Source organism: Heterodontus francisci, chromosome 1 (assembly GCF_036365525.1).
Source record: "Heterodontus francisci isolate sHetFra1 chromosome 1, sHetFra1.hap1, whole genome shotgun sequence".
Lineage (NCBI taxonomy): Eukaryota > Metazoa > Chordata > Chondrichthyes > Heterodontiformes > Heterodontidae > Heterodontus > Heterodontus francisci.
This window is the reverse complement of record NC_090371.1, coordinates 138,463,290-138,487,394: the sequence shown is the minus strand read 5'-3', so window position 1 is coordinate 138,487,394 and position 24,105 is coordinate 138,463,290. Positions and strand designations below refer to the sequence as shown.

General features: G+C 43.9%; 1 protein-coding gene across 1 annotated transcript in view; it reads left to right on the top strand.

Annotated features, from left to right (window-relative positions):
• Positions 1 to 24,105, top strand: part of wdr19 (WD repeat domain 19) — a 209,785-nt gene that overhangs the window by 86,650 nt on the left and 99,030 nt on the right. The window contains exons 15-19 of the mRNA XM_068036669.1: positions 2,438 to 2,587; positions 3,766 to 3,913; positions 9,376 to 9,580; positions 13,580 to 13,739; positions 16,078 to 16,188. Of these exons, the coding sequence (XP_067892770.1) occupies positions 2,438 to 2,587; positions 3,766 to 3,913; positions 9,376 to 9,580; positions 13,580 to 13,739; positions 16,078 to 16,188 (774 nt within the window). The remainder of the gene's footprint in view (positions 1 to 2,437; positions 2,588 to 3,765; positions 3,914 to 9,375; positions 9,581 to 13,579; positions 13,740 to 16,077; positions 16,189 to 24,105) is intronic.

The window sequence follows — 24,105 nt, the reverse complement described above, 5'->3', positions numbered from 1 at the left end:
ATGGCGAGCGGGCGGGAAAGTGGAGTTGATACCTAAGATCAGCTATGATAATTTTGAATGGCGGAGCAGACTCGATGAGCCATATAGTCTACTCCTGCCCCTGTTTCTTGTGTTCTTGTTCTGGCCTGGATGAGTGCAGCTCCAACAACACTCAGGAAGCTCGACGCCATCCAGGACAAAGTAGCCTGCTTGATTGGCACCCCATTCACCACCATAAACATTCACTCCCTCCATCACTGATGCACAGTGGCGGCAGTGTGTACCATATACAAGATGCACTGCAGCAACTCCTTTGACAGCACCTTCCAAACCCGCGACCTCTTCCACCTGGAAGAACAAGGGCAGCATACATGTGGGAACACCACCGCCTGCAAGTTCACCTCCAAGCCACACGCCATCCTGACTTGGAAATATATCACCATTCCTTCACTGTCGCTGGATCAAAATCCTGGAACTCCCTTCCTAACAGCACTGTGGATGTACTTGCACCAGATGGACTACAGCGGTTCAAGAAGGCAGCTCACCACCACCTTCTCAAGGGCAATTAGGGATGGGCAATAAATGCTGGCTTTGCCAGCTATGCCCAAAACCCATGAAACAAATGTAAAATAAATTCCCTCAGTACTGCACTGGAGTATCAACCTAGTTTTTTTTTTTGCTCAAGTCTCGAGTAGAAGTTGAATCCACAACCTTCTGAATCTAAGGTGAGAGTACTACTCTCTATGCATGGCTGACAGTGGAGAAACATCTCAGGAATAGTGATCATAATATCATAAGGTTTAGATTAGTTATGGAGATGGACAAGCAGCAATCTAGAATAAAAGTACTTAACTGGAATAGGGCTAATTTCAGGGAAATGAGGAGGGATCTGGCCCAGGTAAATTGGCGTCAAAGACTAGATTGCAGAAATGTAATGAAGTAATGGGCAGACTTTAAAATGAGAGTGGGTGCATTCCCGTAAGGGGGAAAGGGATGGCAATCAAAGTTAGAGCTCCCTGGATGATGAATGAGTTCAAACTTAGGATAGAGCAGGAAGTGGAGTGTATGAAAGATGTCAGCTTGATAATACAAGGGAGAATTAGACTGAACGTAAAAGGTACATTAGAGAAATGAAAAAGGAAATACAAGGAGCAAAGACACAGTACGTGAATAGACTGACGGCTAAGAAAAAGGAATCCAAAGGTCTACTGTAGGCATATTAACAGTAAAAGAGTTGTCAGAGGAGCAGTGGGCCAATTAGGAACCAAAATGAAGATCTACTGGTGGAGGCAGAAGGCATGGCTGAGGTAGTAAATGAGTACTTTGCTTCAAAAATGCTGGCGCAGATTTAATGGGCCGAATGGCCTCCTTCTGTACTTTCCTATTCTATGATCTGGGACCCAGTGCACTGAAATTGAATTATTAAATCCATATGGAATCTGTTTTCTTGTTGGCCTGGTACAGTTCAAGAGGAAACTGGATGAGTTCCTAGTTGTGGCTGATGGTGCATGTAAAAAGTCAGTGAGTTTTTGGGTGATGTGCCTCACGCTCTCCTGACCATTTTACTCCCATGGTCTGTATCACAGACAAGGCCATCTCTGTTCATATCCTTGCATCCCTCACCACCAATATTCTTTCCAGCGTTTCCTTCTGTGTCCGTCCCTGGTTTAAAAAAACCATTTCCTGAAGCCGCTTGCGGCTGCACTTTCTAAATCCCAACCGGCTCGCCTTTGACTCTCCATTTGCTGCAATATTTTTGCAGCTCCCTCATGTCCATTTTTGATGCACTTGCCCCAGCATGCCTTTACTGTCTACCCTTCTGATCAATCCTCCTCTGGATGTCAGGAATGACCTGGCCTACATGAGGTGTAGGAGCAGCACTGAAGCCTACGACTGTCCAGACTGGGTACCTGGCCTGAAGTCCCCAGAAATCCCACCACAGAATGCTTTGATCAACCCTCGTGTATAGAAGGTGCTGTGGTTCCGATGCCTCTTGAGGCCTGGTGTTCAGGAGCTGATGTAAAACTAAAGGTTAAATCCTTATCTACAGTTACACTGGATAGTTAGCAGTAAAGATCTAGGGACCAAAATTTCTCAACCCCATCCACACTCCTAGGATGGAAGTGGGGCACAGGAGGCTGGTGGAGGTAGGATTTCAAGTGGGACGCAGGGCCACTAGGGCTTTGCTTTGAAACTTGCCTGGGGCACATGGAACTTCCATCTATCCTAGACATCACTGCATGACACCCAAGATCCCAGCTGAAATCCCAACTACATTTGTAATATCAGCTTCCTTATAAAGGGGACAGATTTAAAAGAAAATATTTCTCTGCTGGTGATGCTGGCTGAGGAGTGGCAGGCCATCACTGCTTTTCTCACTCCCCCACCCCCATGTAAAATTACCAAAGAAGCTTATATTGAGAGTATTGACAATATTTCCATGACTTTCTTTTTTCAGACAGGCATCATCCAATATTTCTATATTGAGGACTGGCAGTATGTGAATGAGTATCGCCATTCAGTCAGTATCCGTAAAGTTTTCCCAGATCCCAGTGGGACCAAAATGGCATTCATTGATGACAAGAGTGATGGGTTTGTCTATTGCCCAGTAAGTAACGCTGTTTTCAGTGTCATCAAGCATCATGACGTTATCATACTGTGCTTCAGTTGTTCTCATTTTCATGAATGGAAGTGTAATCACAACAATAATTTATCAAATAAAATTTAAATATTCTACATTTGTTTTTTCGCCACATTAAAATGATTAGCTTGTCATCTAGACTGGGAAAGTTGAGACTTCTTTCGTGGTATCAATGGTTTGGTTGAGTGGGCGGAAAAGTGGCAAATGGAATTCAATCCAGAGAAGTGAGAGGTAATACATTTGGGGAGGGCAAATAAAGCGAGGGAATACACAATAAACGGGAGGATATTGAGAGGCGTAGAAGAAGTGAGTGACCTTGAAGTGCATGTCCACAGGTCCCTGAAGGTGGCAGGACAGATATGAAGAAGGCATATGGAATGCTTTCCTTTATTGGCCGATGCATAGAATACAAAAGCAGGGATGTAATGCTGGAACTGTATAAAATGCTGGTTAGGCCACGGCTGGAGTATTGCAGTTCTGGTCACCACATTACAGGAAGGACATAATTGCTCTGGAGAGAGTACAGATGAGATTTACAAGAATATTGCCAGGGCTTGAAAGTTGCACCTATGAGGAAAGATTGGATAGGCTCGGGTTGTTTTCCTTGGAACAGAGGAGGCTGAGGGGTGACTTAATTGAGGTGTACAAAATTATGAGGGGCGTAGATAGAGTAGACAGGAAGGACCTATTTCCCCTAGCAGAGAGGTCAGTTACCAAGGGGCACAGATTTAAGGTGATTGGTAGAATGATTAAAGGGGACATGAGGGAAAACTTTTTCACCCAGAGGGTGGTGGGTGTCTGGAATTCACTGCCAGGAACTGTGGTGGAGGCAGAAACCCGCAGTTCTTTTAAAACGTACCTGGACCTGCACCTGAAGTGCTGTAACCTGCAAGGCTATGGACCAGGTGCTGGAAGGTGGCATTAGATTGGACAGCTAGTTTTTTCTTTCAGCCGGTACGGACACGACGGGCTGAATGGCCTGCTTCTGTGCCGTAATTGTTCTATGGTTCTATCCTGAGATAGACTCATAATTGTATTTACAGTGCAGGTTACTGTAATTTTAGGATAAAGTACTCCAGATTTTTTGCATGAGTTTTTTAAAATTTGAACAACCTTTGATTCTCATTAACCTTGTTCTTTTAAAGGTGAACGATACTGTATATGAGATCCCAAACTTTCCCACTACTGTTAGAAGCATTCTCTGGGAACACTTCACAATGGATAAAGGGGTCTTTATTGCTTATGATGATGACAAAGTGTATACCTACGTGTTTCATAAGGATACAATTCAAGGTATCATACTAGAGGCTGCATGAATCAAGTATGATTAAGCTGTCATGATGTATTTCTGTTGTCCTCCTTATTGTCAGGAATAAGACACATATAGAAACCTCAATAAGGGAAGTATAATGAAAACAGAAATTTGTCATTAAGAGCATAAGAAATAAGAGCAGGAATAGGCCAGTCGGCCCCTTGAGCCTGCTCCGCCATTCAACAAGATCATAGCTGATCTTGTACCTCAGCTGCACTTTCCCCATATGCTTGATTCCACTTGAATCCAAAAATGTATTGATCTCTGATGTGAATATACCTAATGACTGAGCATCTATTTTTCTCTGGAGTAGAGAATTTCAAAGGTTCACAACCTGTTTAATGAAGAAATTTCTCCTCATCTCAGTCCTCAATGGCCAAACTCTTATTCTAATACTGTGACCCCATGTTTCAGACTTCTTAGTCAGGGGAAATATCCTCTCACCATCTACCCTGTCAAGCCCCTTAAGAATTTTTTATGTTTCAAGGCGATCACCTCTCATTCTTCTAAACTCTATGGAATGTAGGCCTAGTCTGCTCAGTCTCTCCTCATAGGATAATCCCCTCATTTGAGGAATCAATCTGGTGAACCTTGATTGCACTCCCTGTAAGGTAGTATATCTTTCCTTGGGTAGGGAGACCAAAACTCTGGACAATAAAATGTGATATTCATTCTCATTTGTTCCTCCCGCTACACCTACAATTAATTATCATCTACCCTGTGAAAGTTGAGTTTCCTCTTCTCTCGGTACCCCAAGAACCTACGTATTTATCCTATATTGTTATAGGAGGCCTTTTTTGCATTCTGACATCCATTTCTTTTTCTCCCATTATTCTCTACAGCAGTTGTTTTAATGCTGTATTGTAAGGAAAAAAATCTTTATTTCTGATTTAAAAGTTACACAATAGCTATGTTATTAGTCAAGGAGTAGCTGAAATATGTTTTCTATTGAGTTTTATCTCTAATTTTATTTATTCTTGAATTCTGGGTGTATTCTGTTACCACATCCAAGCCACAAATTTTAGCTTTTTTGTCTGTACTGAAGGCCAGTTGTGGGTTCAGTTTAATCATTCTCATTTTTCTGCTTTATTCTCATGCTACTTATTTTTCTTGAAGTAATTAGGCAGCACCTAGTTGAATACTGTAATTAATTTAGCGTTGAGCATCAGTCGTGGCAAAGAATTTCACATCATAACTTTTTCTTCTAACTTCATGTAACAGTGCTCACCTTAAGATCATGGCCTCTTGTCTTCAATTTAACTACCAGTACAAGTTGTGTGTGTTTATCTTGTCTATTCATCACATTATTTTGAATGGATTGGTTGGCATCCTTCCATCTACGAATGATGATGGACACGCAACAAACAATTTATTTAAAAGCAAAATACTGCGGATGCTGGAAATCTGAAACAAAAACAAGAAATGCTGGATTCACTCAGCAGGTCTGGCAGCATCTGTGGAAAGAGAAGCAGAGTTAACGTTTCGGGTCAGTGACCCTTCTTCGGAACTCCGAAGAAGGGTCACTGACCCGAAACGTTAACTCTGCTTCTCTTTCCACAGATGCTGCCAGACCTGCTGAGTGAATCCAGCATTTCTTGTTTTTGTTGTAAACAATTTATTTAGGTGGGGTGTCTTCTCTTGGTGCACCTTTGCTGATGGCTGTGAAGGCCAATCCTTGTGAGGCAGATTCCGCCACAAGTGCTGCACGTGACGCTGCCAAGTGATGCTGTGAGTTGTTGTTTTCGACGTTGGTGCCTGTGGCCAAGCTGCTGTAGCAACTGGTCATTGTGGTAGTGCACACCAATCCACAAGATGTGTCGCCATTTCTCTCTTTCACCAGCTAGTGACTCCCAGGTGCAATAGTCAACATATAGGGCCTTCATGTCACACTTGCAAGCATCCTTGAAGTGGAGCTTTGGGCGCCCTACTGGTTGTCTGGCCTTGGCTGCCTCACCATACAGAAGGTCCTTGGGTATGCGACCATTTTCCATCCTGCTGATGTGTCCGATCCACTGAAGCCAGCTCTGTTTGATTAGTGCCAATGCACTTGGGAACTCTGCCTTTGAGAGGACTGCCGCATTTGTAATTTTTGTCCTACCAGGATATAACCATAATGCGCTGCAGGCATCGAAGAAGGAAATTATTGAGCTTCTTTTCCTGGTAGTTGTAAGTCGCCCATGTTTCACACTCATACAGCAAGGTGCTGAGAACATAGGCCTTAGAAACCATCAGCTTGGTCCTATGGTAAAAGCAAAATACTGCAGACGCTGGAAATCTGAAATAAAAACAAAGTGCTGGAAATGCCCAGCATGTCAGGCAGCACCTGTGGAGAGAGAAACAGAGTTAACGTTTCAGGTCTGTGACCTTTCATCAGAACTCTCTTGCTGATGAAAGGTCACAGACCTGAAACATTAACTCTCCTTCTCTCTCCACAGTTGCTGCCTGACCTACTGAGTATTTCCAGCACTTTCTGTTTTTATTTCAGCTTAGTCCTAAGGTCAGCTTGATGTTAACCCATACGCATTTTGTGATTTGACCAAAGGTGGTAGCTGCTTTCTGTATGTGTGTATCGACCTCTGCATTAAGGGACAGAGTGTTTATCACCGTAGACCCAAGGTAGCAGAATTTGCTAACCACTTCCAGTGGGATGTTGGTGTGTTCAGGGGCAGAGATGCAACACCTTGTCCCATGACCACAGTTTTCTTGATGCTTATAGTCAAGGAGAACAAGTTACAGGCAATGGAAAGACAGTCCCTGAGTCTTTGTAGCTGAGTTTCCATGTTAACGACTAGCACCGCATCATCAGTGTAGAGAAGTTCTCTGATGAGGACACAATGTGTTTTTGTCTTCGCTTTCAGCCTTGATAGATTGTAGAGCTTGCCATCTGACCTAGTGTGCAAGTAGACTCCTTCTGTATCTGCAGGGAAGGCGAAGATCAGGTGCATATCTCTATCAAATCTCCCCTCGGTTTTCTCAGTTTGAGAGCATACAGCTCAGCCACCTGATCCCTGGTATTGTCTTGGTAAATTTGCATTTTACTTTTTCTGTAGCTATGGTATAGGACCCAAAAGTGCATACTGTATTCCAGATATAGCTGAACCATAATTTTATGCAGAGTTATCATGACCTCTTGGTTTTGTATTAAATCAAGAACAGCAGCAACTTGCATTTATATAGCCCTTTTAACGTAGAAGCACAGTCACCGAAGTATCATTAGACAAAAATGTACACTGATTCAAAGAAAGAGCTACTAGAAGGGGTGAACAAAAACTTGCTCAAAGATTTGGATTTTAAAGAGGGTCTTAAAGGAGAAGAGGGAAATATAGGGACAGTGAAGTATAGGGATGGAAGGTGTGGGAGTGGGGGGGTTAGTGAGTGGAGGTGCACAAGAGGCCAGAGTCAGAGGAGCACAGAGTTCTGGAGAGAATTGTAGGGATGGAGCATGTTACAGTGATAGGGAGGGGTGAGGAATTTATCAGACGTAAACATGAGGATTAGCTCAAGGACAGAAAAGGAAAAGAAAGACTTACATTTATATAGTGTCTTTCACGACTTCAGGATATCTCAAAGTGCTTTACAGCCAATGAAGTATTTTGGAAGTGTAGCCACTGTTATCTGAAGCGTAGCAGCCAATTTATGCACAGCAAGCTCCCACAAACAGCAATGCGACAACGGTCAGAAAATCTATTTTTGTGATGTTGATTGAGGGATAAATATTGGGCAGGACACCAGGGAGACTTTCCCTGCGTTTCTTAAAAATAGAATCATTTGCATCCACCTGAGAGAGGAAGCAGGGCCTCAGTTTAATGTCTCATCTGAAAGATGGCACCTCCAACAATGAAGCACTCCCCAATACTGCAATGGGAGTGTCAACCTAGGTTTCTGTGCTCAAGTGTTTGGAGTAGGACTTGAACCCACAACCTTCTGACTCAGAGGCAAGAGTGCTATCCACTGACCCACAATTGATACTGTGGTTGAGTAGAATTTGGTGGGGAATAGAGATGGGAAACAAGAGTTTTAAATCAACTGAAGTTTACAGAGGGGGGAAGAATAGCCAGAACAGCATTAGAATAGTCAAATCTGCAGTTGAAAAGGGCGTGGAGAGGGTGTCAGCAGCAGGTGGAATGTGGCAGGGTTGGAAACAGGCAGTGTTAGAAGTTGAAGTAGGTGGCCTTTGTGATGGAGTTTATGTGGGATTGATGGCTCAACTCTGGGATGAACAAAACGCCAAGATTGGAAACAGTCTGGTTCAGCCTGAGACAGTGGTTGGTGAGGGGAATGGAATTAGTGGCAAGGATATGAAGCTTGTGGCAGGCATAGAGGACAATGGCTTTGATGTTCCAAATATTTATTGGGAGGAAATTCTGACTCATTAAAAACTGAATACTAGACAAGCCACCTGACAGCACAGTGATAGTGGAGGGGTCGATAAAGTTAGAGATGGGTGTCATCAGCATACATGTGAAAGCTGGCCACATATCTGTGGATGATGTCGCCAAAGGCAACATGTAGATAGGGAAGAGGAAGGGGCCAAGGATGGACAGGAAGAGAAAACATTGTTGGAGGTGCTCTTGCTATGATTGAATAAATGATAGTGGAACCAAGTGAGAGCAGTACCACTAAGCTAGACAACTGAGGAGAGACATTGGTAAAGGATGCTGTGGTCAACTGTGGCAAAGGCTACAGAGAGGTTGAGAAGGGTGAGGCAAGATGCTGTACCGTGGTCATGGACACAAAAGATGTCATTTACGTGTGGTGGGGACAAACACCTGATTAGAGATATTCAAATATGGGGTTGTGAGAAAGATGGGCACCAGATTTTGGCAGGCTACAACACGTTCAAGGACTTTGGAGAGGAAAGTTAGATCCCTCAGACTATAAACTCCAAAATACCATTTATTTTCTTGATTTTTAAAAAAAATCTGTCAATTCGCTGTCCATACACACTAGGCTCCTTTGCACTGAACAGTTTACTATTTAGAAGTATGTTTCCAATTTTTAATCCTTTGTTTAATTTTTGTTCCTAGGGCGGCACAGTGGAACAGTGGTTAGCACCGCAGCCTCACAGCTCCAGTGACCCAGGTTCAATTCTGGGTACTGCCTGTGTGGAGCTTGCAAGTTCTCCCTGTGTCTGCGTGGGTTTCCTCCGGGTGCTCCGGTTTCCTCCCACATGCCAAAGACTTGCAGGTTGATAGGTAAATTGGCCATTATAAATTGCCCCTAGTATAGGTAGGTGGTAGGGAAATAAAGGGACAGGTGGGGATGTGGTAGGAATATGGAATTCGTGTAGGATTAGTATAAATGGGTGGTTGATGGTCGGCACAAACTCGGTGGGCCGAAGGGCCTATTTCAGTGCTGTATCTCTAAATAAATAAATATATTCCTGTGTTAATATTCATCTGGTACAGCAATCCCTTTCTCATCATATTTTCTTAATTCACAGGTTCCAAAGTCATACTGGCAGGTGGTACTAAACTTCCATTTTCTCACAAGCCACTGTTGTTGTATAATGGAGAGCTAACATGTCAGACACAGAATGGAAAGATCAACACTATTCTTTTAAGCACTCATTCTTTCCTTGGCGGATTTAAGGACCTTGGACCTAATGATCTTCAGCCAGTGTTGACCCAGTGTTTAATGCTGAAAAGGTGAGATAGATTTTGTAAGGAATGATGAAAGTAAGCGAGTTGTGTAGATGAAAAGGCACAGACCTGAAGCATTAACTCTGTTCTTCTCTCCACAGATGCTGCCTGACCTGCTGAGTATTTCCAGTATTTTTTGTTTTTGTTCTAGTTGTGTAGATACCTATAAATTGATTTCATGAGAAGTTGTCTGAAATCTGAAATGCTACTTTTAATCCTTTGATTAAGAAATTTACATGATGCTGATAGTTTCTGGAATTGAGTTCACCTTAACAAGTACAAATATTGCTGAAAATAGAGACATGTTGTTGAAGCTTTTTGTCTTGCACTCATCAGGACAATCCACAAGAATACCAATGTAAGGGCAAACAACGACTTTATACTGTATGAGAAGAGAGTGCTGACTGGTTGGCAAGTGAACTCTGATTGGTAGATGTGTTGCCATGGAGAATGCACCAGTTTACGGTGACCGACAGTTAACTGCCAAACCTTGTTTGAAACTTAAACCAGGCAGCTTGACTCTGATTAGTCAAGGCATTGCCCTGAGGAATGAACCAGCGAATGGCTGTCACTTATTTTGTTTAGCTGAAACAGGAACAATGTTTGTATATGTTCTTTCTGTCTGCAAAGAACAGGGCCCTGTGCATTAATATATGTAGCTTATTAATACACAGGGCCCTGTTCTTTGCAGACAGAAAGAATATGAACAAACATTGTGCCTGTTTCAGCTAAACAAAATAAGTGACAGCCATCCGCTGGTTCATTCCTCAGGGCAATGCCTTGACCAATCAGAGTCAAGCTGCCTGGTTTAAATTTCAAACAAAGTTTGGCAGTTAACTGTCGGTCACCGTAAACTGGCGCATTCTCCATGGCAACGCCTCTACCAATCAGAATTCACTTGCCAACCAATCAGCACTCTCTTCTCATACAGTATAAAGTTGTTGTTTTCCCTTACGTTGGTATTCTTGTGGGTTGCCCTGATGAGTGCAAGACGAAAAGCTTCGACACCATGTCTCTATTTTCAGCAATACTCAAGTTCTGTACTACCAGACGACTATAAGTACAAATATGATGGTTGTAACAACAACTGTTCTGAATAGGAAGAGAATAAAAACACAACAAATAGTGTTGTGCTCTATTTTCTCACAAGCCACTATTGTTTGATAATGGAGAGTTAATATGTCAGACCAAGAGTGCAAAAATCACCATTTTCTTAAGCACTCACTCTTCCCTTGGCAGTTGAAGGACCTTGGGCCTAATGCCCTCCATCCAGTGTTGACCTACATTGACCGGAAATTGTGTTCTTATGGTGTTCATGAAACTTTTAAAAAGTTGATTTATATTCTGTCTCATCACTACCAGAAATTCATAGTTGTATCATCTTTGCTATATCTGGAAGGGGAAAAATAAAAACTTACTTATTAAGTATATAATATGTATAAATAATACTTACCTGGTTCTTCCCTTGCACAATTGAAATCCAATGCGATGGAGATTCAGAGCTGGGAAGAGCTCTACAGTGTCATTCAATGTTCAGTGTTTGAAACTGCAGGCGCACACAATATAAAGTGCACAAAGACACAGGATGTGAAATTCATTTGCCTCGGTTTATGGGCTTGGGGGCTGCAGTTTGCAGCATGCCCACACCTGTTCAGATTGAGGTGGTTAAGACACAGAATTGGTCTACCCACCTCATCTGCATGATTTCAGCACCATTACCTGCGGCTGCACTGCTGGTCTCCTCTTCTCAATGCTGTTGATGCGCTCTACACACAGCAGCAGGCAATGGCAGCATTGTATGCCGATCATGTAGTATAGGCAGGCTGCCTCTTAAAGGGAGGGTGGGAAAAAAGATAACTTGCAAACTGAACACCTGGGCACACAGAGGGATCCACATTAATGGATGCGGCGCTGGAGCTATTAGTGGTGTAGATGGGCAGGAGGAGAGATGCTATGGTCACATGGAGGGGCCAGGAGACCCTCAAGGGACAGCTTCAGAAGGGAATGGGAACTGGTAGCTAGGAAGGCCAACTCCCAAAGTCTGGACCCGAGGACCTGGCATCAGTGCCACAAGAAGTCTAATGACCTCATGCAGGCAGTCTATGTCAGTGAATGGATCTTCACAAGACATCTAGCCACCACAACACCAGCTTCATGTTGTTCAGTGCACCACACCCTCATGACTCAGTCAGTAGCACTCTCTGGCACTCAAGACTCATGCCTAACATCCACATGCACTACCTCACCCTCACACACCTAACAATGCTGCCAGCCTCACATATATCTCTCACTGCCTCCATATGCTTCCAGCTATTCAGCTATGGCAGGCATATCACCCAAACACAGTGCTCCACGACCACTGGCATTCTTCCCCCTCTCTTGCAGGACAAGATGGCATACACCAGAAGGGAGCAGAGCCGAGCCGATGGGGGACAAGGGCACCAACATCGCTAAAACCGTACAGAGAAGATGGTTCTCTGCATCATGGGGCCAGCTGCAATGGGGTAGCATCCAACGTCACTGAGAACTTTGAGGATGACATCTTCTTGCCTTATGCCACTTCTCAACTTTAAGCACACCATTAGCCTGCTCTCTCACATGATGATGGTGTGACCATGGGCCTCTTGCTTCTCACTCCAGCCCCCTTGCCTCACAGCAATCTTCCCCTTCTGAGTTCCTGTTTTTCAGGCATCCAAGACCTGCCATCTGCACAGCTGCAGCAGCTCAAGGAGGAAGAGAGAGAGCAACAGCACTGATGAGGAGGCCCGTCACCTTAGCTGACATTTGCAGCCACCAACACAGACAGTGGCACTGCACTTACCTTGGGGGCTAGCCGCCAGGCATGAATGGGTTGCAAGCAGGCCAGGGGTAAAGGATGGTTTGTGTGCTGGCTCACTGGAGGGCAAGGTAGCAGATGGGTTCTGCTGCTGAGAACTCAGATTAGGACTTCGATGGGGCAGCGTATAGGAGTGCGCTGATGGGCATGCATACTGTGATGCTGGGTGCATTGGCTGACCTGACAGACAGCCTTCTATGACTGTCGAGGAGCATGGAGAAGTCCGGCTCCAACTGGCATAGAACATCATGAAGAGCTTGCCCTCTCCACGGCCTCTGCTCCATCTCCCTGCCGTGTTGCAGATCCAGAGGCACTGTCACTGCTGCCCCCATACCTGTTACGGCCTTTGTTTGGAGAGGTCACCTAATGCTCTGCCATCCCTGTGAGGATGTGGCAACATTCTCTGGCAGATGCACCCAAACTTCTCAAAAAGTGCTGGAGAGTACTTTCAGACACTTTCCAATAGATTAAAGTTCCAGAAATTTTACTTGCCTGTTATCAGGGCGCCTGGTCCTTTAAATAACATTACTGCAGGGCCCGCACTTTTTTTTTAAGAGTGGACAATACAAGCATTGCCAGGACTTGCGTTGTCCAATTTTGGTATCCTGTGTCACATCAGTTCTGTGATGTCAGTATAGTGGCGTTTCCACATGCTTGGGTGCAAGCGGGGAAGCAGCTACCTGTGCCCATTATCAATTAAGAATGCCTGCAGCTAATGACTCGCAGCACTGCCCCCCCCCCCCCCCCCCCAAGGGAATTAAGGTAAGCCTAAATAGCAGCACTACACAAATGTATTTTGCAGCCATAGGCTTTTGTGCTTTAAAAATATGACAGGTGGCTCAGTGTTCTAAATGGGGAAACCTTATTGCAGCACCACCACAGGTGTCACAGATTACTACAACTGTAACAAGGATGTTGACTCAGTTAGTGGAAATTTTCATAAAAGAATGCTTCCAGGCAACTTGACATACTGAATTCTGACTTTTCAAGTCTATCCTTAGTCCAGACACACTCAAACTAATTGTAGCCTCCCATTGCTCTTCTGGCTGTACCCAGCGCAAAGCTTGTATCTGTGGCTTGGTATGATACCATTTTATGTACATATCATGCTTAACACCCAAACTATTCTGAAGTCATATTACTATCAATTTTTATTTTGACTCTTGCAGGTTTAGTGAAGCATGGGATGTATGCAGAATACTTAGTGATCCTTCAGCATGGACTGAGTTTGCTCGTGCTTGCCTCCATCACATGGAGGTGGAGTTTGCAATACGTGTGTATCGTATGATTGGAAATGTAGGAATGGTAATTTCACTGGAGCAGATCAAGGTTGGTCCTGATGAGGATGACTGGAAATATCTTAATCAACTGCTACTGTATAAAATGAGAATATACAACATCATGGTTGCATTTATCCATTGAATTACATTTTATTTCTTTTAATGTCTTCATTAAAGTTTTACCTAAAGACCTCAGCCTCTCCCAGAAACCTGGGCTTTAAGTTGATCTTTTTGACCAGAGCTGTGTCTCAGTAAGGCGAATTTGGATTGTGCAGTCCAAGTATATTTGGCGCACCAAATTTCCCCCGACAAGCCAGTACCATTCAGTCAGCTGTACTGCTGCAATACTTTTCTTGCGCTTCTAGCAATCACCCAGTACATTATTCTAAATAAATTTGAAGCACAAGAAGGTAAATTTCAAAAGCTTAATTGAGGTCAAATTTATATTGAATTTTTTAAAATGTTTGTGTGAGAGTGTGAGGGAAAAGTAGCTACTAATTATACACAGCTTTTGTGTGTTCTATACATTTCGGAAAATGTATTGAGCTAAGAGTGTCTTTGTTTATGCTAATGCTCAATTTTCAAAAAATAGTGAATTGTGAAACCTACTAATTATTTCACACTGTTTTTAGTAACAGATAGAAAAGGTCAATGCCAATCACTTACCTGTGAGATGGGCTGTAATTTCTAACATACATGAGACAGAGTGAGAAAGGCAAACAGTTTTACTCCTTATTCTAATGAGATTTTTTAAAGTTACATTTTGAAAGCAAACAGGGCCTCTTGGAGGGAAGCATATACAAATTAAGGGTAGGGAGGTGGTTAGAATGAGGGGTGAATTGGGAGACAGTCACACACGCAGAGAATGTCAGACAATTCCGTTCTTTATTCTAATTTGATTTGTTTTTGAGTTTTAGCTTGAAAGTAAGCAGTTTTGTGAGGGAAACATGTAGGAAAGGAGGGAACTGGTAGACGATAAGATTGCTTCAGGCTACTCGCCACCTAATCTTGGGGGGAAATGAGTGGGACTGGGGTGGCAGTGATGGAAGATTAAAGGACAGGTGAATGACATTGGAGCAATAGGAAGGTGTGAGTACAGGGATTGAGTAGGTAGTACAAAGGGGAAGAGTAAGGCGTTGTGTTGGGTGTGAGCAGCTGATGGGAAAGAGTAGGGATGTGAAGGATGTGGAAGAGAGGCAGCCACTGGGGGCCACATTTTATATAGAATCCCCCATCCCAAGCCCATAGACTGGTGGCTCCTTTCCGATCGGACAAAGCCATATCACTTCCCACTTAAAAAGAATAAAAAGCAGGTCATTGGCTGAAGGGTGCAAGTGCAGTGAGTTAACTTTACAGAAGCAGTTTCCATTATAAATTTTGAAATAGGAATTTATAATGGCAATGAAAGAACAAGGATAGATGTTTGACTTCTAAACTGGGAACAAATTACTGAAGTGACTGTGGGAACCGTCAAAAAAATAGCCTGTAATTAATGCAATTCAAGACTGGTTTGTAATATGGTTCCACACATGTTGCTCACCAGCACTGCATTAACTTTCAAAGATCAGTTAGAGAAAGGTATTTTATACAATGATTAATTGTATAATTAATATTGGATACAGTTATTGTATTATTATTGCTTTGAAACTACAGTACAATTTTTTGAAATGAACTGTTACTAACTTTCATCAATGTGTCAAAAGCTTCCCAAGCTTTCTCCAGAAACACAGCAATCACCAATAAATATGAGGCTCATAGTGAGTGCAGTGCCACTGTGGTCACATTCTCTCTGTACATCCATGTCTGTTTAACTACCACACACATACCTTGATCAAGCAGTAAACTGTCCAACATTCCCAGACCACATCACTTGAGTGTCACAGGTCATCTTGTCTGGTAGGTGATTGCCAATTATCAGTGCTATCAGCGCATAGAAAGAAATGTCTACTATTGAACAGTTGACTGTTAAAGGGAAATCAGGGTGTGAGAATTACAGTACAAAGGGGAAGAGTAAGGCGTTGTGTTGGGAGTGAGCAGTTGATAGGAAAGAGTAGGGATGTGAGGGGTGTGGAAGAGAGGCAGCCACTGGGGGCCACATTTTATATAGAATCTCCCATCCCAAGCCCACAGACTGGTGGCTCCTACTATTCTACTATTCAGCAATTTGCAACAATACCGCAAAAAATATACCACAAACATTCTTCAACCCTACTTACCAGTGGCATACCATCAAGCTATTTACTAGTTCTTTGCATGCTAACAGAGGTGAGCAGTGAGAGGAGCACATTTTAAAACTTAGGCTACATTGTCACATTCTTCATTTTAGCACTGCTCCATTCCTCACCAAAATAGTAATATGTTTCAGTGTAGTGTCATTAATATTTTAGGGAATAGAAGATCACAACTTACTAGCTGGACACCTTGCTATGTTTACAAACGATTTCAATCTGGCACAGGATCTCTATCTGGCCTCCAGCTGCCCAATTGCTGCTCTAGAGGTAAGCTGAGTGTTATTATAACTAGAATCCTTTGATCTTTCGACTAAGGATGTTTGCATTTTTAAGGGAGTGGTAATCCTTTTATTTGATGTAAATTGTTTTTCTTTCACTCTTTAGAATATTTGTTTTATTTTGTAGAAGACAGGATATCTCTCAACATCCGCAAATGTGAGAGAAAAAGCTGTTTAAATAATGTAGCTAAACAGTCATGCATTTAGTTTTAGTTTATATTGTGTTTTTTAAGTCACAAAGAAGGAGAACAATAGTTTGCTAATATGTCAAAATATTTTATTAGTAAAGCATCTACCTGGCAATGTGGAAAATTGCCCAGGTATGTCCTGTACACAAAAAGCAGGTCAGGTCCAACCCAGCCAATTACCACCCCATCAGTTTACTCTCAATCATCAGTAAAGTGATGGAAGGTGTCATCAACAGTGCCATCAAGCTGCACTTGCTTAGCAATAACCTGCTCAGGGCCACTCAGCTCCAGACCTCATTACAGCCTTGGTTCAAACATGGACAAAAGAGCTAAACTCAAGAGATGAGGAGAGAGTGACTGCCCTTGACATCAAGGCAGCATTTGACCGAGTATGGCATCAGGGAGCCCTAGAAAAACTGAAGTCAATGGGAATCAGGGGGAAAACTCTCTGCTGGTTGGAGTCATACCTAGTGCAAAGGAAGATGGTTGAGGTTGTTGGAGGTCAATCATCTCAGTTCCAGGAGATCACTGCAGGAGTTCCTCAGGGTAGTGTCCTAGGCAAAACCACCTTCAGCTGCTTCATCAATGACCTTCCTTCAATCATAAGGTCAGAAGTGGGGATGTTTGCTGATGATTGCACAATGTTCAGCACCATACGCGACTCTTCAGATACTGAAGCAGTCCGTGTAGAAATGCAGCAAGACCTGGACAATATCCAGGCTTGGGCTGATGTGTGGCACGAATGTTACTTGCCAGTTAAGTGCCAGGCAATGACCATCTCCAACAAGAGAGAATCTAACCATCTCCCCTTGACATTCAGTGGCATTACGATCACTGAAACCCCCACTATCAACATCTTATGGGTTACCATTGAACAGAAACTGAACTGGAGTAGCCATATAAAAACCCTGAAATAATATTTCAGATCTCCAGCATCCGCAGTATTTTGCTTTTATTATATAAATACCCTGGCTACAAGAGCAGGTCAGAGGCTAGAAATCCTGCGGCAAGTAACTCACCTCCTGACATCCCCCCCAAAAAAAAAGCCTGTCCACCATCTACAAGGCACAAGTCAGGAGTGTGATGGAATACTCTCCACTTGTCTGGATGAGTGCAGCTCCAACCACACTCAAGAAGCTCGACACCATCCAGGACAAAGCAGCCCACTTGATTGGCACCCCATCCACAAATATTCCAGCACCGACACACAGTGTCAGCAGTGTGTACCATCTACAAGTTGCACTGCAGCAACGCACCAAGGCTCCTTGGACGGCACCTTCCAAACCTGCAACCTCTAAAAACTAGAAGAACAAGGGCAGCAAATGCATGGGAACACCACCATCTGCAAATTCCCCTCCCAGTCACACACCATCCTGACTTGGAACTATATCGCTGTTCCTTCACTGTCGCTGAGTGAAAATCCTGGAACTCCTTTTCTAACAGCACTGTGGGTGTACCCGCCTCACATGGACTGCAGCGGTTCAAGAAGGCAGCTCACCACCACCTTCTCAAGGGCAGTTAGGGATGGGCAATAAATGCTGTCCTAGCCAGCGACGCCCACATCTCATGAAAGAAAATAAAAATAAAAGGAAACTGGGGATTGGAGTCCTTAACATATTGCACCACAGAGTGCATTACACCTTGGTGCTACTGTGCTATTGTAGGGAGACACAGTGCAGGAGTAAGACACTTTCCTACAAGCTTGTGTATGTTATCCCATACCAAGCCCCATTTACCAATAACCCCTGTCTTCACTGACCTACATTGTCTTCCAGTACCGCAGTGTGTCAAATTTAAAATTCTAATTGTTATGTTTAAATTTCCTCATTGCTTGGACTCTCTCTATCTCTGCAACCTCCACTAGCCCTATAACCACCCCCAAACTCTCCATTCCTCTGACACTGACTTCTTTGACATATGCCCCTTTTATGTCCCCAATATTGGCAGTCATGCCTTCATTTGCCTGGACCTTGCATTCTATAATTTACTCAAAGAAAACAAAGAACAAAGAAAATTACAGCACAGGAACAGGCCCTTCGGCCCTCCAAGCCTGCGCCGATCCAGATCCTCTATCTAAACATGTCGCCTATTTTCTAAGGGTCTGTATCTCTTTACTTCCTGCCCATTCATGTATCTGTCTAGATACATCTTAAAAGACGCTATCGTGCCCGCATCTACCACCTCCGCTGGCAACGCGTTCCAGGCACCCACCACCCTCTGCGTAAAGAACTTTCCACGCATATCCCCCCTAAACTTTTCCCCTTTCACTTTGAACTTGTGTCCTCTAGTAATTGAATCCCCCACTCTGGGAAAAAGCCTCTTGCTATCCACCCTGTCTATACCTCTCATGATTTTGTACACCTCAATCAGGTCCCCCCTCAACCTCCGTCTTTCTAATGAAAATAATCCTAATCTACTCAACCTCTCTTCATAGCTAGCGCCCTCCATACCAGGCAACATCCTGGTGAACCTCCTCTGCACCCTCTCCAAAGCATCCACATCCTTTTGGTAATGTGGCGACCAGAACTGCACGCAGTATTCCAAATGTGGCCGAACCAAAGTCCTATACAACTGTAACATGACCTGCCAACTCTTGTACTCAATACCCCGTCCGATGAAGGAAAGCATGCCGTATGCCTTCTTGACCACTCTATTTACCTGCGTTGCCACCTTCAGGGAACAATGGACCTGAACACCCAAATCTCTCTGTACATCAATTTTCCCCAGGACTTTTCCATTTACTGTATAGTTCACTCTTGAATTGGATCTTCCAAAATGCATCACCTCGCATTTGCCCTGATTGAACTCCATCTGCCATTTCTCTGCCCAACTCTCCAATCTATCTATCTATATTCTGCTGTACCGCTCCCTAAATGCTTTAGCCTCTCCACCTCTTTCTGCTCCTTTAAGACCCAACCCTTAGACCAAGCTTTGGTCACCTCTCCTAATATTTCTTTGACTGAGCACCCATTTTTTATTGCACCTCTGTGAAGTGCTTTGTGATGTTTTTCTATATTAAAGACACTGTATAAATGCTCATTTTTGCTGTTGTTAGGAGCAGTTTACCAGCCTTCTCAGCCCTGTTAATGCAAGATAGGGAGAGGCATAAAATAGGAGGGAAAAAAAGCAAAAGCTCATACATCAATTTGATTATGTCCCATTATTTATTTTGATAGAAGTGATTATTGATTGAGTGCACCTGCGCTCTCAGTCAGTTGAACTATGTCCAAGCTAGTCTTAATGGCTTAATGTGCTCTTTGTTCCTGTTTTTCAGTCTGGTTTTGAAGATGTTGAAAGCAAAATATTATTTGAAAAATCAATGACGAAAATTGATTTTTTTATTTTGTACTGCTCTGCAAATAGGCTGTGTTAGAACAATAATGGCTAGGAAATATTTACTAGTTTACAAGCTCCTCATTGTCTGTAGGGGATACTTCTAAAATAGGATTATAAAATGGAAATCAATACTGCATTCAAATGGACTTTCAAGTGCTTGTTGGCTATAATTATCACCTCCGTGAAGCGCTTTGGGGTCTTTGCTGCCTGTGTAACTTACTAACTTACAACAGTATCTATGCTTTCTCTCCTAGAAATGCTAAATGAGCTAATTGCAGAAAATATTTAAATATCAGAATTTTGTCATAATTGGCCTAACAGGAGGGTGGGAAAGGAAGAGTTTGCTACTTCCTCACTTATTCAATCTCCGCATATAAATAGGATACTGCCATTCCCCACAAAATCTTCTGCCATGTCAGGAACATTCTGTCACATTAGTTCTGTTTCTTTTGTCGTCAGATCTATGTTTCCCACACCAAAAATAGCACTACGGTTCTCTTTCACCAAACAGTGGAAGTACCTCTGTTGGCTTGAAGAGAGAATTTTTTTGTGTAAGTTACATCACAACACATCTTCTAACTCACAGGCTTGGTCAGTCCTGGTTCTACAGAACATTTGACTGACTTTACTACTTCTAAAATGGCCCATTTGGAGAACTAGAGTGGCGAGCAGGATCTTCTTTCATTGGAGACTGTTCTTGACATGACACAATAATTGCTACAATGATGATTGTTGGATCTTTTAAACCTATAAAATGATGTTTTTAAAAACAGCACATAATTAAAATTGTAAAGTAATATTAGTGTAGTATAATCAAGATTATGGGCTGGATTTTACCAGCTCTGTGGAGACAGGCTGGGAGGTGGGAGGCCTTGTAAAATGGCAATGGAAGGAGTCGGAAGGAGATTCTGGCATCTTTCTGCCACCGCGGAATAGTCTCAGGTACGGAAACCTCAGCAATGCAACTGCCACCAACCGGAGGTGGATGGCCAATTAAACCAATTAATTGTAGAATTATTGGCCACTTATTGACATTTTACTGGCGTCTGGATCGCTGCCTTGTGGGGAGACTGCCAGGTAAATCGTGGCAGCCTCCCAGCGGGTTCCTGGAGGTTGTAGGGGTGGTGGCTGTGCTAGGATGGAGTGACAAGGGTCCCTCCTTTATGGCCGCTCCATGGCCCATGGAGGGGTCTCCCGGCAGCAATGACAGCTATGGCACCGCCACTGGAGGGTGCACCCCGCCAATTGCCGGCTCTTGCCTGCCTGGCCAAGGCACATTAAGTTAAAAATCTTATCTGGGCTTCGAGGGTGCCTCAAGATAGAGGCACGCTCTTTGTTTTTCTGCAGCCTCAGCAGTAGCCACCTCTATCAGTGGCGCTGCCAATCTGCCTACCCTCTGACTGGGACGGCAGCTCTGTGAAGTGGACCACCATCTTCTTAATTCGCCACTGCCAGTATGGTCCCGCCATCCGTCTGCTAAGGTCCCGCATTTAGAACCATAGAACCACATTGGCACAATGGCGGCGCAGTGGTTAGGACTGCAGCCTCACAGCTCCAGCGACCCGGGTTCAGTTCTGGGTACTGCCTGTGCGGAGTTTGCAAGTTCTCCCTGTGACAGCGTGAGTTTCCGTCGGGTGCTCCGGTTTCCTCCCACAGCCAAAGACTTGCAGGTTGATAGGTAAATTGGCCATTGTAAATTGCCCCTGTAGGTGGTAGGAGAATGGTGGGGATGTGGTAGGGAATATGGGATTAATGTAGGATTATTGTAAATGGGTGGTTGATGGCTGGCACAGACTCGGTGGGCCAAAGGGCCTATTTCAGTGCTGTATCTCTAAATAAAAATAAATAAATATCACAATAAAAATTACGGTAAAGAAGGAGGCTATTCAGCTCATTGTGTCTGCGGGGCCGGAAAAAAATTAGCCACCCGATCTAATCCCACTTTCCAGCACCTGGTCCGTAGCCTTGCTGGTTACAGCACTTCAGGTGCATGTCCAGGTACCTTTCAAATGAGTTGAGGGTTTCTGCCTCCACCACCGATCCTGGCAGTGAATTCCAGACACCCACCACCCTCTGGGTGAAAAAGGTTTTCCTCATGTCCCCTCTAATCCTACCAATTACCTTAAATCTGTGCTCCCTGGTAATTGACCTCTCTGCTAGGGGGAACAGGTCCTTCCTGTCTACTCTATCTCGATCCCTCATAATTTTGTACGCCTCAATTAAGTTAGCCCTCAGCCTCCTCTGTTCTAAGGAAAACAACCCTAGCCTATCCAATCTTTCCTCATAGCTGCAACTTTCAAGCCCTGGCAACATTCTTCTAAATCTCCTCTGTACTCTCTCCAGAGTAATTATGCCCTTCCTGTAATGTGGTGACCAGACCAATACTCCAACTGTGGCCTAACCAGTGTTTCATACAGTCCAGCACTGCATTCCTGCTTTTGTATTCTATACCTCGGCCAATAAAGGAAAACATTCCATATGCCTTTTTCACCACTCTCTGTACCTGTCCTGCCACCTTCAGGGATCTGTGGGCATGCACTTCAAGGTCTTTCACTTCAACCCCTCTCAATATCCTCCCATTTATTGTGTATTCCCTCGCTTTGTTTGCCCTCCCCAAATGCATTACCTCTCACTTCTCTGGATTGAATTCCATTTGCCACTTTTCCACCCACTTAACCAAATCATTGATATAATTCTGGAGTCTACGGCTGTCCTCTTCACTATCAACTGTACGGCCAGTTTTTGTGTCATCAGCAAATTTCCCAATCATGCCTCCCATATTTAAGTCCAAATCATTAATATATACCGCAAACAGCAAGGGAGCCAACACTGAGCCCTGTGGAATGCTACTGGGAACTGCTTTCCATTCATAAAAATATCCGTTGACTACTACCCTTTGTTTCCTGTTACTGAGCCAATTTTGGATCCAACCTGCCATATTCCCCTGTATCCCATGGGCGTCCATTTTACTGACCAGTCTGCCATGCAGGACCACCTCCACTGCACTACCCTCATCAATCCTCCTTGTTACTCCCTCAAAAAACTCAATTAACTTAGTAAGACATGACATAAAAACAAGAAATGCTGGAAATACTCAGCAGGTCTAGCCGCATCTGTGCAGAGAGAAGCAGAGTTAACGTTTCAGGTCAGAGACCCTTCTTCAGAACTGACAAATATTAGAAATGTAAAAGGTTTTAAGCAATTAAAGCGGGGGTGGGGCAAGAGACAACAAAGGTGAAGGTGTTGATAGGACAGAGTCACAGAGAATAATTGACCAGAAGGTCATGGAACAAAGGCGAACGGTATGTTAATGGTGTGCTGAAAGACAAAGCATTAGTACAGAGAGGGTGTGAATGACTAAAGCACAGAGCACACCAAGCACCAACATAAAAAAATACATTTAAAAAAAAACCAAAACAGTGGGTAAGCACAGTGGAAACAAACTAAACACACTGAAAAACCTAAAATAAAATAACCAAATAAAAAAGGAAAAAAGAAAAAATAACATCATAAAAAGGGGGACCCATCATGCTCTGAAATTATTGAACTCAATGTTCAGTCAGGCAGGCTGTAGTGTGCCTAATCGGTAAATGAGATGCTGTTCCTCGAGCTTACGTTGATATTCGTTGGAACACTGCAGCAATCCCAGGACAGAGATGTGAGCATGAGAGCAGGGCGGTGTGTTGAAATGGCGAGCAACTGGAAGCTCGGGGTCATGCTTACGGACTGAGCGGAGGGGTTCCGCAAAGCGGTCACGCAATCTGCGTTTGCTCTCCCCAATGTAGAGGAGACCACATTGTGAGCAGCGAATACAGTATACTAAATTGAAAGAAGTACAATTAAATTGCTGCTTCACCTGAAAGGAGTGTTTGGGGCCTTGGATAGCGAGGAGAGAGGAGGTAAATGGGCAGGTGTTACACCTTCTGCGATTGCAGGGGAAGGTGCTGTGGGAAGGGGACGAGGTGGTGGGGGTAATGGAGGATTGGACCAGGGTGTTGCGGAGGGAACGATCCCTTCGGAATGCTGACGGGAAGGGAGGGGAAGATGCATTTGGTAGTGGCATCATGCTGGATGTGGCGGAAGTGGCGGAGGATGATCCTTTGGATGTAGAGGCTGGTGGGGTGGAAAGTGAGGACTAGGAGAGCCCTGTTGCGGTTCTGGGAGGGACGGGAAGGGGTGAGGGTAGAGGTGCGGGAAATGGGCCGGACGAGTTTGAGGGCCCTGTCAACCACAGTGGGGGGGAATCCTCGGTTGAGGAAAAAGGAAGACATATTGGAAGCACTGTCGTGGAAGGCAGCATCATCAGAGCAGATGCGTCGGAGACGGAGAAACTGGGAAAAGGGTTTGGAGTTCTTACAGAAGGCAGGGTGTGAAGAAGTGTA